At 38.6% G+C, this 20,672-nt stretch overlaps 1 protein-coding gene across 3 annotated transcripts in view; it reads right to left on the bottom strand.

Annotated features, from left to right (window-relative positions):
* RTTN (rotatin) overlaps positions 1-20,672 on the bottom strand; it is a 121,473-nt gene that overhangs the window by 29,380 nt on the left and 71,421 nt on the right. For all 3 annotated transcript variants that reach the window (XR_009733208.1, XM_061399551.1, XM_061399552.1), the window contains exons 31-36: positions 19,962-20,120; positions 18,729-18,800; positions 10,812-11,001; positions 9,273-9,364; positions 3,197-3,290; positions 669-861 (exon numbers count right to left, since the gene is read on the bottom strand). Coding sequence is in view for 2 of the 3 variants with exons in the window: in XM_061399551.1 (XP_061255535.1) it covers positions 669-861; positions 3,197-3,290; positions 9,273-9,364; positions 10,812-11,001; positions 18,729-18,800; positions 19,962-20,120 (800 nt within the window). In the remaining variant the exon portion in view is untranslated. The remainder of the gene's footprint in view (positions 1-668; positions 862-3,196; positions 3,291-9,272; positions 9,365-10,811; positions 11,002-18,728; positions 18,801-19,961; positions 20,121-20,672) is intronic.

Below are 20,672 nucleotides of genomic sequence, written 5' to 3'. Positions count from 1 at the left end.
AGGAGGGAAGGAACACTTCACTCAAGGTAAGAGAGTATCGTAGACAACACCTCTTTTTAATCCTAACAGTCATCCCATTAACTAGTGTTATTAATGATGAATCAGAGATTAAAGTGTCTTTCCCAAGGCTGCAACACTAGTGAGAGAATGAACCATAATCAGGACCTAAGTTGGACTGAATCCAATTTCCTTGGCCTTTTAACTATATCATACAGCCAATCACAAAATCAGAAAAAGTCCGGTCAGATGCCAATTAATATTGGATACATCAAAGAACCAAATCATGATTTCCTTAAATTTTATCAGACTACTTTCTATTAAAACTTTCAGCCTATATGTTCAACCATAACTAAACAATTCCAAATGGATTTTAAAAATGACTTTTCAACCCAATGACGTTATTCTGATATGACCACTAGGGAAATGAACCCCAGAATTCCTTCACTTGCATTCTGAACAATCAGGGAGACTTGTATCATATTCCTTTAGTGGGGCAGAGGACAAACTTCTGAGTTTTAAAATATCAGGATGGGGTAAGGGAAGTTTAACAGTTAGTGAAACAAAGCAATGCAAATGCTTTAACAGATGAAAATAAAAACTGTCCAGACAAATCTGGCAAAAGGAAAAACCTCAGTCTCCCTGCTTCCCTGGGAGTGTTTATCTCTTACCTACAGAGAAGCTCAATGAGACGGGTTCGTCGGAAAGCGCCGGCAGTGTCGCCTGGAGTGGCCACCAAGAGGCTGTCTAGGAGGCTGCACATCGCGGAGAGGAGGGGCGGGGTGACAAACACACACTGCCTGGGCAGAGGAGCAGAGAGGGGTGAATCAGGAGGAAGCCGTGGAGATGCAGCTTCACGCTGACCTATTATTGAGATAGGTGTGAAAATTATCACCATTTTGTTAGCTTGTGGTTACATACAAAATTCACAAGTTCTGATAATCAGATGAAAGTTTCTAAACGTGCTAAAGAGAGACAGCTGGGGAATTCCCCTAACTGCTCGGCACACCTCAACCATGAGGCCAGCGTGTCAGACACCCAGCTCCTCCAGAGTGTGTGTGTGTGTGTGTGCACGTGCACATACGCGTATGCATGTACATGCATGTTATCTGAGGGATTCCTTGGGTGCCAACGTACTGGCCAAGATGAAAAGGGCAGGGCCTGGTTTTGTGTCTCACGCACTCAGACACTGGGTAACAAACAGATGCACCACAATTCTTGTCTTTTAAACTAAGGGCCAGAAGTGTTTCTGCACTCAAAATATTTTTAGATTTTAGAAAAGTAATAAGGTACATGTATCCTCATGCTCAGGGGTAAAGGATCCACCTGCCCATGCAGGAGACATGGGTTCAATCTCTGGGTCAGGAATATCCCTTGGAGAAGGAAACGGCAACCCACTCCAGTACTCCTGCCTGGGAAATTCCATGGGCAGAGGAGCCTGGTGGGCAATGGTTCATGGGGTCTCAAAAGAGTCAGACACGACATAACAACTAAACAACAACCACCACTCTACACTAATTAACACCCCCAGTGGAATCTTGGGCAACGCCCCACAAGGAAACAAATCTTGCTGCAGTACAGCAGACACAGAATCAAAACAAGTAGGACAAACATATCAGCAAGTACAACTTCCAACTAGAATTGGTCAGATTTTGTAGCCAAATGTATTCAGGCACAGCTAAGGCTTACTGCCACCTGAGTTCTGAGAAAATTTTTCACTTTCAGAAATTCTGGATTTTAGAACTGAAGATACAAGAGTATGGAACTTTCCAGAAGACTCGGCAAGGGACTGTTAACAAGACGGTTTAATCTGCCTCAAGACTCCCTCATGACCTTTATTTTTTATTTCTATTTTAAGGAAACATTCTATTTTGAATAAACCAAACTTACACAAAACTACAAAAAAAATTCCCGAGATACCCTTACCCTGACCCATAAATAAGATTCCATTTATATGAAACATCCCAAACTGGCAAATCTATAAAGAGGGAAAGCAGACTAGTGATTGCGGCAGGATGGGGAGAGCAGGAGAAATCAGGAGTGACTGCTAGCAGGAGCAAGGTTGTTCTGGGTGATAAAAGTGTTCTACAATTGACTGTGGTGATGTTTGCACAACTGTGTGAGTACATTAAAACCAAGGAATTGTACACTTATAAAGAGTGAACTGTATGAATGTGAATTATTATCTCAATAAAGCTGTTTAAAAAACAGTAACTCAACATACTCTTAGAAATAAATGTTCGTGAGATTTGTTATCAAATTTCATTTCATGCTCTGTGTTCTAAGCTACCTAAAACAACCTGAGTTTGCTTCTTTTGTTCTTAAGAGGATCAAATGAGTACTTTCTAAAATTAAACATTTTTATATGTTAACATGAATTACTAAAAACCAAACTGGGACACTGTTCAGGAAGTTCTGGAACAAACACTGTAATGAAAATTCAGAGTAAAGTCTTAGACAAATATTTCTGAAGTTTTAGACAGCATTTTCCCTGCAGATGCTCATATTTCTATGTTTAAAATTACCTTCTTTTTAGGTAGTATATTCATTACAGATTAGGGATTTAAAGCTACTGAATAAAGGTCTATCTACTGCCTTAGAAGAAACAAAAGCTAGCTGTAATCTATCAAATATATAAAGTGTGAAGCAAACAGAGCTGGCAACAGTCCCTAAAACAAAGAATAAAATTTACACATTGTCATTAATAAAAATAAATCCTAGGCTACTCATCACAACCTTCTTATAAAATAAGGACTCAAAATATTTTGTGTGCTTTAAAAAGAAAGCATAGGCTTTGAAAAATCCTTATGACCCCACTTCTCATCACTTTCAAGTGGATTCACTTTTCAAGTGGCAAACTGAGGTGTGTTCCCAAAAGAACAGAAAAAAATGAAGCTAATTAACACCTATCAGTTCCTTGATTCAAATACCAAATACCCATTATTACCTAATAAGGAACCATATGGCAATCAGACTACTTGAAGGCCAAACTCCCATTTATTAGTTAAGAGTATTTGTTTGTTAATTTCTGATGTACTTATTCTATTACGTTCTGTGACATTTCATTTTGTTCTTATCTGGACGGCTTGTTCTACAATTTAATTTGGTTCTTTTATCTAGACATTTACTTTCAAAATATCTGTCTGGACCAACTTTTCACTCTTCTTCCTGAAAGTAGAATGTCTTCCTAAAAGAATACCTTGGGCCACCAGCTGGTCGTGTGTGACTTCAGGGTGAGGCACCATGGAGAGCACGAGGGACTGAAATTCAGCACTGCCCGAAGAAGCTGCCACCTAGGGATCAGCAAAGACAATTACTTTATACTTGGAGCACTCACTGGTTAACATCACCAACTGGGAAATGAAACACCAGCAACATACACACAAGATATCCTCACACAAAAAGATTTATCACAAAAGCACACTAGTTAGTATAACTGAAAAACACTCCATGTCTTGAGAGTCATAACAGTTTTTGGAATGGCATTTTCTGCTTCTTAGACCTGTTATAGTTTATGTAAATCAGTTAACTTAAAGGAGCAAAGTTTTGATTTGAAACTCATAGAGGATTTTAAGGTCCTGATAAAGCCCATTCCCAGGCTTCCCCAGTGGCGCAGCAGTAAAGAATCTGCCTGCAATACAGGAGATGCAGGAGACGTGGGTTCAACCCAGGGTCGAGAAGATTCCCGGAAGAGGTATGGCGATCCACTCCAGTACTCTTGCCTAGATAATCCCATGGACAGAGGAGCCTGGTGGGCTATAGTATATGGGGTTGCAAAGAGTTGGACACACGACTGAAGTGACTGAACATGCACGCAAAGCCCATTCCCACTTAACGCGCAAATGTTGAGAGGCTAAGACGCATACTACTTTAACTATAAATTGTTGTGTCTTTAAGGTATTTTGCACTTCTTAATTCATAATAAAAGAGTCTTTTTAGTTTCAAATGGCACACACAAATTTAAATAGTGCCTATAAAAGAATTAGCAGAAGTATTAAAAGATTTTTCTCTATCTCTTCGCCTGTCACAAATGAACTGTTTTTAAAAATTAAGAACTATACTGACACTGTACTTCAGAAAACACTCTACAGTGTTAGATAGAAATTTTCACCAGAATTTCTATCATGTTTTTTGGAAACACTAAACATGATAGAAATTCTGCAGAAAACAAACAGAATTTCACATGTAGGTTTACAGATTATAAAAATTATAAAGCTGAAAAAGCCCAAACTGTCAAGCACCTCCTGTGTAAAAATTACTGTGTTCTCCCATCAGTTTCTTTTCTCTGAGTCAGCATAAACTTCCCATACCTGGGTCAGCTCTAGGTCCATGCATGCACGCAAATAAGTTGTCAACAGAACTTAGGAATCAACCTACCACAAACCCAGACACTGTACAGCTCATGGTATCTGTACATTGATTCTGTATTTGTCCTAATCCTTAAAGTAGAGTACCTTAGACTTGATTTGACAGGATGAAAGCAAAACCCAAGGTGATTTTCATTTGCAGTTTCTGATAGCAAAAAAACACAAGAATTTGAAGAAAATGGCACATGAAATTAATAGTTTTTAAAATTCCTCTTTCAACTTCTGACTTCGATCACCTTCCACCACTTGAAGTATGACATTATAGCAGCAACGACTAAGCGACAGAAAGCTGCAGCCAAAAGCTGTAAGTTGAGTGGATAAAGTCGTCTACAGATGGAGGCTAGATAAATCTCAGTCTAGATAAATCATTCATAAATAAGCATGTATTAAATGTCTTATTTTATATAACATTAGATCCACATAGAAGGAGGGGAAAACCTAAAGACATTTTAAAATTATATCTGCCTATAACTGGCTGTAAGAGATGTGTTTAAAAAAAAAAAAAAAGAAATGTTCCTGTCAATGGACATCCAGATAACTTTCAGTCTGTGAAGCAACAGTCACACACTGAGACTGACATCACAACCACGCAGGAGCCACCAAACAAGCCTGGCTCCACCCACGAGCTCCCTCGGCTATAGGGGAAAAATTTAAGAGGACGAGGAATTGAAATCCTCTATCTTTTCACTGAACATCGCTTCAACTGACAAACACTCAAGGAGTCCTCTCTACTGATGAAAATGAAGATTACACTCACTGCAGGAAAAGAAAGCCTCTGAGGACCCACTAAATACCTGGCTCATTAGAAGAACGCAACAAACATCAGGCCTTAACAAACACTGGGCTCTCCCTCAGTATCAGCTGAAGAAGGGACAAACAAATTTTGAAAAATATGATTTTAGAAAATATTTAATGGCTGCATTCTAACTTATCCCACCCCATATGATTGATAAAACATAAGAACTTCTTTCTAGACCAATATACTGTGTTTTAAAAACTGACTGGGGTTATTTGTATTTCTATTAAACAATCTGCATTTTTAAAATTTGCTATATTAGCATGAAAGTATTAGTTGTTGAATCATGTCTGACTCTCCGCGACCCCATGGACTATAACCAGCCAGGCTCTTCTGTCCATGGAATGCCCCAGGCAAGAATACTCAAGTGGGTTGCCATTCCCTTCTCCAGGGCATCTTCCCAACCCAGGGATCGAACCCAGGTCTTGTGCATTGCAGGCATATTCTTTACCATCTGAGTCACCAAGGATTACTATTTTAATAGGTAAAAATGTATTAAGCTGACTTGCTCTATACTGTCCTCAAATCTTGCTTGCTTGAAAATAATCTCCAAAGGACATTCATTTGATCATATTTAATAATACACATAGATATGTGAATGTGTTATTTGTCATCCTGGTCTATAAAATAACTTTTAACTACCATCGAATAAATGTCAATTCATATTTCTCTAATATCAATTATAATGTTTCATAACATTTCACTCTGCTGAAGTATCTTTACATCTTTATAGCTATTACAGATTCTCTCTTCAAATCCATACACCCAGACTCAGGTCTCCTGGTTAATCCCATCTGGTCACACCAGTAATCAAACTTAAGCCTTTCTCCCACACTCCAAACAACTCTATGCATTTTCTGAATATCTAATGCTTCAAGCACCACACAGCTTGGTATTCAGTTATTTTCTAATTATGCTTTATGTCTCATCTAGACTTTCAAATCTCATATGTGGGCACTGAATTCTAAGACATATTTGAGTATCATTTTTAGCTCCTTGTAAATGCGTACATAATATAAAAAAGAAGGTGTTGATCCTTTAAAGCCCATCTCAATTGCCACTTCTCACACAAAATCACTCTCTATTTCATCATTCCTTTTCACCTAATCTCACTGCACCCTCACTGTCGCATCTATTTTGGCACTAGTCACATTTGCTTTGTAGTGAAGGGGCATGACATCACGGCCAACTTCTGGATTCAAATAACGCTCAACCAGTCAGCAGTGCTGGAACCCTGCACAAGACACTTACTCATTCCATGCATTCATCTCTTCTTTTGTAAAGTAGCGATAGTAAAAATGATTTTCAGTTTTTTAAAGGGTAGGAGGGCCCATGAGTAAAATTTCTCTATAAATGTTAAAATAAAATCAGCTTGCCTTAAATTAGTGCTCCAGAAAGTTTGAAAGAATCACATATTTCACAAAGAAAAGCTCAAAAGGAAATGAACCACATGTCCTTTACTTTGAAAACTGATAAAACAGACATAATTCTGCTCAAGATCACAGAAAAGACCAAACTTTAGTGTTAAAGCTGTTGATACACACTGGTATGTCTAAGGCATAAACACCCATCTAGTTCGAATATCTCTGAGAAGTAGAAATGTGATTCCAAGAGGGAAAACAACTGATGCCTGACCCCCCACTGCCACCCCTGCCCTGGGGAAGGGGACAGTGAGTTGAGGAAGCCATCTCTAAAAAGGCTTTATTTACAGGGCAATATCCCCCAAGGTAACAACGACACTCCTTACTCTACCTGTAATTCACAAAGCATACGAGCTGCAGTCACCTACACCAGTGTTCATCAGATAACAGCACTCAGGCACCTAGTGCGGCACCAACACCAGACAACGGCCCGGCCACACTGCACTGCGTGGCGTGGCCCACAGCAAAAGACAGCGCTCTCCTCGGAAAGACAAACCCATCAACAAGCTGTTTCTTTTCCCAATTCTGGAAGACAGACAAAACTATGATTTAAATAACCAGAGAAGCTTATTAGCAAGATTTACAGCCATTTAACTGATACCTCAACATTTTCTTATATCTGAGGAAGTGTTAGTTGGTCTGGGTACGGACTGCTTAGGTTTAAAGTAACACTGACATAATGAATAAAAACTCTCCACATTTGTCTCCTGCTGGAAAAAAAAAAAAGATATAGTACCTCTGATATGATAAGGAAAACAAGACAATTCGTAGAACTGGAGTAATTAGACTAATTTTTGTGAATAAAAGTTAGCAATTTGGTGAATAAGTTACCAACAACAAAACTCTTCTGTTTGGAAACCCAAAAAGAAAGAAAGAGCTGACTGTAAAAATTCTAACAGGTACTATTAGTCTTTTGAGAAGTAAGTTTTACATAGGACTATACAGAAGAATTCTTAACAACATTGGTATATACTTCTCAAAGTCTATGTGATATCCTCACATAAACAAGTTAAAGACTTGCATTAATAGTTCAGTTCAATTGCTCAGTCATGTCCGATTCTTTGTGACCTCATGGACTGCAGCATGCCAGGCTTCCCTGTCCTGGATTAATAGAGGTGCTTCTATTTTAATTATTATAATAAGTGACATATTTACAAAGTGTTTCTCAGAAGAACTAGTATCTTAATCTGTAAGGTTTATATATTATTATAAAATAGAGAAATATAAATGCTTGATTTGCTTTGGGTTTTTTTTAAGTCTCCTTATATAGAAAAAATACAACTTGGTTATCTACCAAGCAGCTAAGATAACTCAAAGTTACTTAGAGCAATTACTATTTACTACATACCTTCTATAAACAAAGAACTGAAGTATGTACAGATTTCAAAGTTAGCCTATAGCCCTTTAAACAAAAAGGGTAAACCTAAGAATTACTATTTTTAAGCACATAATTAACACTGTCCTTCTATGAACTATTTAAATAGCCAATTACTACGGTTCCCTTTAGCACTGAGTCATATCATTATTTCTCTTACTGAAACAAAGATACATACTATTTCTAGCTTGCAAAAGAGAGCATCACTCCTACTAGAATTGGGGTAATTATTCCATTTTTCTAAATAAAGGTTCAATTTAGCACTAAACATAAACTCTTCTGAGTCTGGAGGCAGGGGAGGGAGGGAGACTTAAAACTTAGCAAAAAGTACCACTCTCTTGAGAAACTGCAGGAGGTGAATCTCATTAATTCCTGTATAATTATTTAATTCTCATATTATTTTTGCTCCTGGAAGCAGCGGAGTCAAACCTTTGCCTTCCTAATTGGTTCTACTACACAGCGATTATTCCAAAAATACACTGCAATGTTTTCCAGTTGAGAATAACTTTGTATGCTTCCAAAACAAATGAAACCTAGCATGTCATTATTCAAAAATAGTGTCTCAAACTTTTTAGAACAAAAAAACTTATAAATAAAAAGAAAGAAAGGCAGGCAGATGTACATAAATTTCAAGCATTTCAGATAATTAAGACAAGCTCCTATCTGATACAAGTATTTAGAAATGTGTTTAAAGTCATCAGTACCACACTGGAATCACCTGAATGGGTCAACATTCTTCAAACTGTCTGATCCTTAAGCAAAATTACAGGGTAATCAAGCACTGCTAATCACATGGGGTCTGTTCTCTTCTTCAGCTACTGTGTGCTCAGTCATGTCTGACTCTGTGCAACCCCATGGACTACAGCCCACCAGGCTCCTCTGTCTGTGGGATTCTCCAGGCAAGAATACTGGAGTGGGTTGCCATGTCCTTCTCCAGGGGATCTTTCCAAACCAGGATCAAACCCACATCTCTTACATCTCCTATAATACTGGCAGGCGGGTTCTTTACCACTGCGCTACCCAGGAAGCCCTTTCTTCTGTTACTACTGATAAATATTTCAAAACTTTTGAACTTCTGTTAAAAAAAAAAAAAAAAAAGGTAGAAAACAGGTTGAAAATTCATCTATAAAATTATATTTAGTACACTTATTTGAGCCAGGTAGAACCTAGTTCTAGGCAGACAGCACTTCAACTAAATCCCAGTTGCCATGGTGGTCATAACCTGATTCTTCACATCCATTCTTATCCCTCCACTATGTAAATGCAAATTTTTGCAGAAATTCAAAATGCAGCACTTATGCGTTCTTTGGAAGTACCATTGTTTCCGAGGTAGAGAGAGAACTTGGATCTCGATCTTGACTGGACATTCGAGATGGAGCCCTCCAGAACTTGAACGAGTCATCTAAACCTGTGACAACAGGAAAACCGTCAACATCAACGGTCTTCTGGGCATCTTAACAATTAACAGGAAGAGTAGTCCTTACATGAAACCAGTCCAGAACTAAAGAAAAAAGTATGCCTAATTTTTATCATCCACAATTAATTAATATATACAGCATGTTTCAATATGCATAATAGTTTAATCTAACATAATTTACGGAGAGCACCAGTTCCCAAACTTCAAAGTGTAGAAGAATCAAAGAGAGCTTACTAGAGAGGTTTCCTGAGTCCTATTCCCAGAGATTCCATTCCCCAAATCAAGGTGGGGCCGGGGGGAGGGGGTTGGGGGGGGCGGCATACATTTTCATTTCTAACAAGATGGGAGCAGATGTCAATGCTGCTGGCTCCGGGGCCATGCATCCAGTGACATCAGCACAGAAAACCCAAACAATCAAAGGGGTAGCTTCCACAGGGACATTTGTTTAGAATGTTCAGAAACGTCATCAAATGTCTTTCTCCTCTTAATTCCTCCAGGAAGTGAGCAGAAAAGTGAGTTAGAAACTTACACTTAAGTATGTCAGGGTAAAGAAATTTCATGTTTACAATTTACTCTTAAATGGCTCAGAAAAAAAAATATATGCATATAAATAAATAAATTTTTCTTATATGTACATACATTCACATGGGACGGTAAATACAGTAAAATGTTAATATTTGGGAATTCTTTGTTCTACTCTTAAACCTCTTCTGTGGGAAATTATGTCAAGGTTTTTTAACATTATTTTAAAATTTAAATTTTTAAAATTTGTATTATTTATATTTTAAAACTATTTTTCATTATTAAATTATTATTATTAAATTGCTATTTCTTTTTATGAGACACAATTATTTATAGGCACTAAGATCTTATACTTAGGAAATCCAAGAGAATCTACAAACAAGTAGAAATTAAAAGATTTCAGCAAATATTTTGATAAATGAGTAATATGCCAAAACAGGTTTTCACTATATTAGCAAAACAAGTTAGAAAATTTAGTAGGAAAAGTCTCATTCTTGATTGCTTGAGAAGAGCCTTCCAAAAAAAAATTTAAGACATAAATAGAGGGAAAAACTATAAAATTTTACTGAAGGGCATGAAATAACTTATGAAACATTAATAAGATGTCAAAAATGGTTATCATGAAGAATTTATAACATAGAAAAATGCTTAGGCAATGTTCAGTGAAAGAAGGAAATACAAAAATGTACATAAGATATGAACACAATTATACAAAACAAACAAAAGCTATACAGAGAAAGAAGACTGGAAGGAAATACACACCCTAAATGCAACACTACAAGCTCTGGGTAGTAGGACTAGATATGAATGTTTTCCTGGTATTTTTCATTGTTTTCAAATATTTTGTAACCAACACAAAGGTTTTAAACAATTTAAGAAATATATTTTATTAAAAATATAAACATAATACACTTACCATTTAAATCATTGCCTTCAGGAGCTCCATTAAGAGCTGAAAAACTGAAATCAAATGCATACCGTCCCAGGTAACAATGTTTTACCATCTGATTCAAATGTTCATAAAAATGGCAGTGGTATAAAAGAGCCTGGAGGGCAGGTTTTCCTATGAGAGACAGCCCAGAGTCCTCATCATGGACACAGGGGCCCTGTAGGAAAAGAGGGAGAGAGAGAGACAGGAATTTACGACATTATTTCTTCAAAAAGACCCACTGTCTCCCCACAGTCCCCTTCAGGAAACAAATGCTACTACACTCCTTCACTTCTCTCTGTCCTTCCACACATACACCAGCCTGACCCTGACCCGGAAAGTTAATCCAGCTCTCTGCTGTCAAAAAATCCACTAAAGGCAGAAAGCTGATCTAGTCTCTCTTGAGGGGCCACTTAGTTTAAAACGTTTCTACGAAATGGTACAGCTCGAATCAAGTAATTATGTACTTCAGCCACAAATACAGTAAAAGTGTGTTGCAACCCACTCAAAACAATGAAATGATTTGTATTAAAATATCTGAAACAAGTAATCCAAGTTATTTTATTCAAAATTATTTTTGTGCCTATCAGTAAGCTAGATAAAGTGAAAATGCTCATTAATATCCACAGTAAAATCTGTTTGTCACTTTATTTTCCAGAGTGAACCCTTCTTCCAAGGGCATTTCACATGTGTGCACGCTAACACAAACATAAACACATGCGTGTGCACAAACACACACACATATTTTCCAGCAGAAGGCTGAGAAGAATCTACCATTTCATACTTTTAATTTCTTTGCACTTTTTTTCCAAATAATTTTTTGAGGTGCCACTCATGACTTTTCCTGGAATATTGAAATGGCTAAAACCAAGCCATCAGTTAAAAGTATGCCAAGGATCAGTTTAAAGTATGCTAATTATCACATCACTAGAAGGACAGGGAGGCCTGGCGTACTGCAGTCCGTGAGATCACAAAGACACGACTAAGCGACTGAACCGAACTGAGTTCATAACTATTTCTATTTTTCTGAAAATGATAATATAGTTCAGACTTTACAACAGAACATAAGAGAGAAAAATAAAAACAAAAAATAAAAAGCTAAGTGCCAATAGGAAAGGTCTGCAAATATAGCATTAACTATGAAATTTGCATACGTGCCCCACTTCTCATGCCCCCTGATCACCAAGGAAAGATGAACCTTTAAAACTTACTATCCAGGAAGATGAAGTAATAGTTAAAGGTAGACTTGCAAGTTAAAGGTAGAATTACATTAAGATGAGTTTCTCCATTAACTCTTCTCTTTAAGGATATGATTAAAATTAAACCTCTTACCTTCAATATGTCATGGTACTAACATATCCACTAGCTATGATTCAAAAGGAACTAAAGCAAAACAAAATTACATATGAGAAGAATGTTTTCAAGAAGAAAAAGGAATTATTTTGCTGTATACAAACTTGTAAAATGCTAGAATGTAATGTATAAATTGAAAAAAAAGACCTTAATTACATAAGAAATTCCTAACTACATTTTAAGAATTCAGTTAAAATGAAACTGTTTCTCTGACACCAAGCATTTACTGTCATACCCATACCCATAATGATTTATGATGAACACAACAGAAAATGAAAATATGCACTGATAATTCTCCCATTAAATATGAAAACAGTACATACTACAGCTATAAATGAGTCAGCCATCTCTATACAATAGATATGAACACATACGCAGACAGTCTACCTACGTCCACTGAGAATGAACAGAAGCAGTGGCCCCTTCTTGGAAATCATGTGCATCTAGATACTAGTGCTACTTCCTGCTACATCCCCCAGAGCACTTCGAAATGTACATTAAGACAAGTAAATGAAACATCTTGTTGAATAAGATTATTATTCATCATTCTACCAACGACAGTTGTAATTTTAAAGCACTGAAAAAGGAGTATCTTCTTTCTTGGTTGTAGTGAAATGGTGAAGGTCACACCTCTTGGATATTATAAAATTCCATTGTCTACATGTGAAGATCATCTTTCTCCCTTACTAGAGCAGTTGTTTCCACGTTGAGATTTAAAGCACCAGTAAACTTTTTAAAAACTGGGGAACAAATACCCCTGGAGGAGGCCATGGCAACCCACTTCAGTATTCTTGCCTGGAGAATCCCAAGGACAGAGGAGCCTGGAGGGCTACAGTCCATGGGGTCGCAAAGAGTCAGACCCGACTGAAGCAACTTAGCACAGCATAGACTTTTTAAAACTGGGGGACAAATACTAGATTACCAACTACTTATATTGCCAACTGAGGAGACTTAAAAGCAAAAACTAATAACCAAAACAGATAAAAAAAAAGACAGGAAGAAAATGAGTGTACATTAAAAATGCCCCCCAAAAATTAGACTTAAATTTTGCTTAAGACTAGTAGAAGTTTCATCATCAAGTACTATTTTAGAGTAACTCCCAAAATATCTTTTATTCTAGCCAACACAAGCAAAGCAGAAGACTCTGTGAAATCATACTTCAGATCAGATCAGATAAGATCAGTCGTTCAGTCATGTCCGACTCTTTGCGACCCCATGAATCGCAGCACGCCAGGCCTCCCTGTCCATCATCAACTCCCGGAGTTCACCCAGACTCACGTCCTTTGAGTCAGTGATGCCAAACAGCTATCTCATGCTCTGTTGTCCCCTTCTCCTCTTGCCCCCAATCCCTCCCAGCATCAGAGTCTTTTCCAATGAGTCAACTCTTCGCATGAGGTGGCCAAAGTACTGGAGTTTCAGCTTTAGCATCATTCCTTCCAAAGAAATCCCAGGGCTGATCTCCTTCAGAATGGACTGGTTGGATCTCCTTGCAGTCCAAGGGACTCTCAAGAGTCTTCTCCAACACCACAGTTCAAAAGCATCAATTCTTTGGCACGCAGGCTTCTTCACAGTCCAACTCTCACATCCATACATGACCACAGGAAAAACCATAGCCTTGACTAGACGAACCTTTGTTGGCAAAGTAATGTCTCTGCTTTTCAATACGCTATCTAGGTTGGTCATAACTTTCCTTCCAAAGAGTAAGTGTCTTTTAATTTCATGGCTGCAGTCACCATCTGTAGTGATTCTGGAGCCCAGAAAAATAAAGTCTGACACTGTTTCCACTGTTTCTCCACCTATTTCCCATGAAGTGATGGGACCGGATGCCATGATCTTCGTTTTCTGAATGTTGAGCTTTAAGCCAACTTTTTCACTCTCCACTTTCACTTTCATCAAGAGGCTTTTGAGTTCCTCTTCACTTTCTGCCATAAGGGTGGTGTCATCTGCATATCTGAGGTTATTGATATTTCTCCCGGCAATCTTGATTCCAGCTTGTGTTTCTTCCAGTCCAGCGTTTCTCATGATGTACTCTGCATAGAAGTTAAATAAACAGGGTGACAATATACAGCCTTGACGAACTCCTTTTCCTATTTGGAACCAGTGTGTTGTTCCATGTCCAGTTCTAACTGTTGCTTCCTGACCTGCATACAAATTTCTCAACAGGCAGAACAGGTGGTCTGGTATTCCCATCTCTTTCAGAATTTTCCAGTTTATTGTGATCCACACAGTCAAAGGCTTTGGCATAGTCAATAAAGCCGAAATAGATGTTTTTCTGGAACTCTCTTGCTTTTTCCATCATCCAGCAGATGTTGGCAATTTGATCTCTGGTTCCTCTGCCTTTTCGAAAACCAGCTTGAACATCAGGAAGTTCATGGTTCACATATTGCTGAAGCCTGGCTTGGAGAATTTTGAGCATTATTTTACTAGCGTGTGAGATGAGTGAATTGTGCGGTAGTTTGAGCATTCTTTGGCATTGCCTTTCTTTGGGATTGGAATGAAAACTGACCTTTTCCAGTCCTGTGGCCACTGCTGAGTTTTCCATATTTGCTGGCATATTGACTGCAGCACTTTCACAGCATCATCTTTCAGGATTTGAAATAGCTCAACTGGAATTCCATCACCTCCACTAGCTTTGTTCGTAGTGATGCTTTCTAAGGCCCACTTGACTTCACATTCCAGGATGTCTGGTTCTAGGTCAGTGATCACACCATCATGATCATATGGGTTGTGAAGATCTTTTTTGTACAGTTCTTCTGTGTATTCTTGCCACCTCTTCTTAATATCTTCTGCTTCTGTTAGGTCCATACCATTTCTGTCCTTTATCGAGCTCATCTTTGCATGAAATGTTCCTTTGGTATCTCTGATTTTCTTGAAGAGATCCCTAGTCTTTCTCATTCTGTTGTTTTCCTCTATTTCTTTGCATTGATCGCTGAAGAAGGCTTTCTTATCTCTTCTTGCTATTCTTTGGAAGTCTGCATTCAGATATTTATATCTTTCCTTTTCTCCTTTGCTTTTCACAGCTATTTGTAAGGCCTCCTCAGACAGCCATTTTGCTTTTTTGCATTTCTTTTCCATGGGAATGGTCTTGATCCCTGTCTCCTGTACAATGTCACGAACTTCATTCCATAGTTCATCAGGCACTCTATCTATCAGATCTAGGCCCTTAAATCTATTTCTCACTTCCACTGTGTAATCATAAGGGATTTGATTTAGGTCATACCTGAATGGTCTAGTGGTTTTCCCTACTTTCTTCAGTTTAAGTCTGAATTTGGCAATAAGGAGTTCATGATCTGAGCCACAGTCAGCTCCCGGTCTTGTTTTTGCTGACTGTATAGAGCTTCTCCATCTTTGGCTGCAAAGAATATAATCAATCTGATTTCGGTGTTGACCATCTGGTGATGTCCATGTATAGAGTCTTCTCTTGTGTTGTTGGAAGAGGGTGTTTGTTATGACCACTGCATTTTCTTGGCAAAACTCTATCAGTCTTTGCCCTGCTTCATTCCGTATTCCAAGGCCAAATTTGCCTGTTACTCCAGGTGTTTCTTGACTTCCTACAACCGCAGGCGGCTGGGACTCACGTCAAAGCGCGGCCAAGAGGAGCCACCCCACGTCCAAGGTCAGAGGCAGAAGCCGGGAGGACCCCATGCCTGAAGGGCGGCGGCCAAGAGGAGTTACCCCACGTCTGAGGTCAGGGGCAGCGGCCGAGAGTACCAGACTGCAATGGCACAGGAACGGCAGAGAGGAGCTACCCCGCGGCTGACGTCGGGGGCGGCAGCCGAGAGGAGATACCCAGCCTCCGAGGTCAGGGGCGGCGACGAGAGGAGTTACCCCGTGTCCAAGGTCAGAAGCGGCAGCAGGGAGGAGCTACCCCACGCCTGTAAACCCGAGGCCAGGGGCGACGGGCGGGAGGAGCTACTCCACACCCCTAAGCCGGAGGCTAAGGGCAGCAGCGGGGAGGAGCAACCCCACAACCGAGGCCAGGGTCGGTGGCCGGGAGGACCAACCCCACGTCCAAGGAGCCGTGGCTGCACGGGCGCAGGAGGGCCCAGAGGAGCTATCCCACGTTGAAGGTCAGGAAGGGTGGCGGTGGGGAGATACCCTTCATCCAAGGTAAGGAGCAATGGCTGCGCTTTGCTGAAGCAGCTGTGAAGAGATATCCCACCCCAAAGGTAAGAGAAACCCAAGTAAGATGGTAGGTGTTGCAAGAGGGCATCAGAGGGCAAACACACTGAAACCATACTTACAGAAAACTAGTCAATCTAATCACACTAGGACCACAGCCTTGTCTAACTCAATGAAACTAAGCCATGCCCGTGGGGCAACCCAAGACGGGCGGGTCATGGTGGAGAGATTTGACAGAATGTGGTCCACTGGAGACGGGAATGGCAAACCACTTCAGTATTCTTGCCTTGAGAACCCCATGAACAGTATGAAAAGGCAAAATGATAGGATACTGAAAGAGAAACTCCCCAGGTCAATAGGTGCCCAGTATGCTACTGGAGATCAGTGGAGAAATAACTCCAGAAAGAATGAAGGGATGGAGCCAAAGCAAAAAGAATACCCAGCTGTGGATGTGACTGGTGATAGAAGCAAGGTCCGATGCTGTAAAGAGCAATATTGCATAGGAACCTGGAATGTCAGGTCCATGAATCAAGGCAAATTGGAAGTGGTCAAACAAGAGATGGCAAGAATGAACGTCGACATTCTAGCAATCAGCGAACTGAAATGGACTGGAATGGGTGAATTCAACTCAGATGACCATTATATCTACTACTGTGGGCAGGAATCCCTCAGAAGAAATGGAGTAGCCATCATGGTCAACAAAAGAGTCCGAAATGCAGTACTTGGATGCAATCTCAAAAACGATGGAATGACCTCTGTTCGTTTCCAAGGCAAACCATTCAATATCACAGTAATCCAAGTCTATGCCCCAACCAGTAACGCTGAAGAAGCTGAAGTTGAACGGTTCTATGAAGACCTCCAAGACCTTTTAGAACTAACACCCAAAAAAGATGTCCTTTTCATTATAGGGGACTGGAATGCAATAGTAGGAAATCATACTTAAACCACTGTTTTCAACTTTTTAATAGAAAACTAGTTCTGTGATGAAGAACTGGAGAATAACAAAAGCAAAAAGCTGCACTAAGCACATCACCAGCATCAAAGAGGAACTGCAGACTATTTAACTAATTAGAAAAAAAAAAAAAATGTGAACTTCTACACATGGTTCTATATTATAATACAGAACACGCTTCTGTTCTATTTAACAAAACCAAGAAAACTTATTATGCTTGCCTTTGCATTATATTTATTTCAATTATTTTTTTAAAAATTCACCGGCAGAACATCAACAAGATTATAGTATAAAAGTGTCACTAGGTTAACAATGAGAGTAGAGATTATATGCATTTGAGCCAAAAACAACACATTTTTAAATCTGGTTACTGGATAATAGGCATTAAAATCACTACACTGTTAATATAAATATTAATCCTGTATATTCTTTTCTAGTTTTTCTCCTAGGGTTTACTACAACACAGACTGTGAATAACAATCATTATCAGAAGGCCTGTTAAAAAAACAAGAGGAGTCAGGGCAAAACTTGCCTGGGATATTCAATAATTGGCAGCGTTATGAGGTTTGTAAAGTCTGGAAAAATGAATTTTCCAAGAGTTAAAGGAGATTCAGGCCTTAACAACCACCTGAGTGCCCATAAAGCTGCCCTCAATACAGCTCAACTAGATTCAGTGACTCCCCTGAAGATGTATTCTAATGAAAACTGAAAAAGGAATCTTAGATCTAAGATCCTGGGATGTGAGATGCCACGATGTGAGGCATACACACATACACGGGATGAGGACATGTGGATAAGGAACAGGGCAGAAGAGCATGTCCTGTCTCCCCACAGAGAGCACTTTTCTATCTTCCAAAACATCTAAAAAGCAGCAGGCTATAAAAAAGTCGGCTAAAACTATTTACTGACTTGACATTTAGAATATGAAACAGAAAATTAATCCAATAGAAACCAAAGAAAGGTTAAGTTATGACACTGTGTACTAACCCAGAAAAGTAGATGTTAAGATCAATGTATATTTAACTACAAACAAATTTGCTTATTATTAGAGAAACAATATAGTCAGTGGGAAAGAGAAACTGGCTGGACTGAAAGCAAAAGGGTGTGGTGTAGGGCACACTACTTAAACTCTCTGTGCTAAATTTTCTTATTCTACAAAATGAGGAGAATAATGGTTCACAACTCAAACCATTATACAGGTCAATATCTGTAATGCTTCTAGAAGAGTGCCTAGAACATAGTAAACACCATGCTAATGATTATTATTTCTGCTTAAAATTATTTTTAACACCATAGAGACTGGTAAATATGACGAAGCATAAAAAGATCTCTACATTCTCTTTTAAGGGATCCTGTTAGCTTGTATAAAGTTTCATCACCAAGGAAATATATACCAATATAAAAATATATATGCTGAAACTCTATCATCAATTAATCTCAAAGATCTACAAGGCTGATAACTGTTCAAAGACACCTACCTGCCAAGTATAATCCTTTATAATTACTGAAGGCATTGGAATTACAAGGAGATTCTGAAAAATAAATGCAGCCTGAAATTGAAGGGAAAAAAAATGTCAATACTGCCATCTTGTTGTCATGTCTGAAATAACCAATATACTGTAATTTAATAACAAAAAAAAGCATATCCCTGGTCAGCTGAACATGCTAAGAGGTCATCGTGAGAACTCCCCAACTGCCGTAATAGGAGGAGAAACTACTTCATCAGGAAAGATATTTTTTCCTATTTCAGAATGTTGTCTTACCAAAAAATGATATGTAAAACAGAAACTATCCTGGCAGCATTTAAGAAATATATTTCCTATTTATATTACTCTCTTACAGATCACACACACACCTCTCTCTCCTCCTCTCTTTCTACCTAAGTTCCTCTCAATAAGAAATGGCAAATTAGAAACACAAACTACAAAAATTCAATTTGACCTAGGTCCTGAACACAGACAAGTTAAATAATCACACTAATATGAACACCGATTACCTAGTCAGTGAAAGATTACATTATAACAGGAGAACAACCAGAGTAACAGGGGATCAGAGGGAGGGAAATTTCCAACCCTCTTCACTGGAGGCCAATAGATAATCTTAACAGCTTCAAGAAGAAGCTATCCGTTTGAGCATTACTATCAAGAACCAAGTTAACAACTACAGCCCTTGGATTTTGGGGCTGGAAACTGGCTAACGGTGAGCCTGGGAGCAGACGTCTTCTCTACAGGTCTCTAAGCACTACTGGATTACTGTTTCTAAAGTGGTCTACGTCAGTCATCTCTGATAAAGCAGCAGTAAAGAAAGTCACAAACTGTCTAGAGAGAATTCAAATAGCACTGACTTTTCCTCTTTACATGTTATTGAGTATTTTGACAGCGCCTTATCTTAAGTAAAGCTTTATAAACTTGAACACTGAGATAATATAATTTTTTCCCTGTGAACTACTTTTCCACGTATAATAAAGTAGAAGAGTCCATATTAACACAGACTCAATTCTGCTTTGATCTTTCCGAGCAAAGGACTCCAGGTTTTACTGTGAATCAATACCATTCTGTTCTCTGCAACCATTTAATTTGGATTTTTCACAGGCAGAAGAGACAAGGGTCAGCAGTCAGTCCACTGTGGTGAACAGGGAGTATGGTTTATAAGAATATTCACAGCAGATTTTCAAGGGAAACAGGAAGGAAGAACTACATAGACAGGCCTACCTCCCGGCGCACCATGCTGCATTCCGACTGGTCCAGAAGAATGTTCACCACCGTTCCCCAGAGCCCACCAGAAATGTTTTGACAACTGTTTGCCAAGGCCACACAGCCAGTTTCAAGGGTGGTTAGTGCTGATCCTAATCCCAATGAAGTGAACCTCACCTGTCAAATTAGAGAAAACGTTGTGAAATAAAAAAACCTGATTCCATAACATGGGTTCTTAATCTTTCTGGTACATAAAATACCAAATTCTTATGACATTGTCTTGGCAATCCTAAATTATAAGACACAAAGAATACTGTAGTATAAATCTATGAAGGAATAAAAACTCTATACTTAGGTATAAATAATAAAAGCAAATATCACAAAAAGTCAAAACCAGGTATAAATAAGATTAAAAAAGCACAGTTCAAAAGCCTTTTTCGAGGGAAAGCATACAGTGCTTACATATCTTTTATGAACATGATTCTTGTTTATTTCTCATTTTTAAGAGGACACTATTATTTTGTTCCACCTTCCTTAATTTTTCAGTTTCTTTCAAACAAACAGTTTAAACTTCTTTGAAATTCCTTTTCAAAAAGAAATAACTGAATTATCTTTTTATAAGGCACTTAGTATTTTCCCCAAAATTATTTTAAAAGAAAAACGTTTCAAGTAAGATGGATATAATGTGTTTGCCACAGTACTCCTGCTTCTCAAGCTATGTATTTTGGT

The sequence above is a fragment of the Bos javanicus genome, chromosome 24, assembly GCF_032452875.1.
Source record: "Bos javanicus breed banteng chromosome 24, ARS-OSU_banteng_1.0, whole genome shotgun sequence".
NCBI classification, from domain to species: domain Eukaryota; kingdom Metazoa; phylum Chordata; class Mammalia; order Artiodactyla; family Bovidae; genus Bos; species Bos javanicus.
The sequence above is the reverse complement of the archived record's forward strand: the minus strand, read 5'-3'. Positions and strand labels throughout refer to the sequence as shown.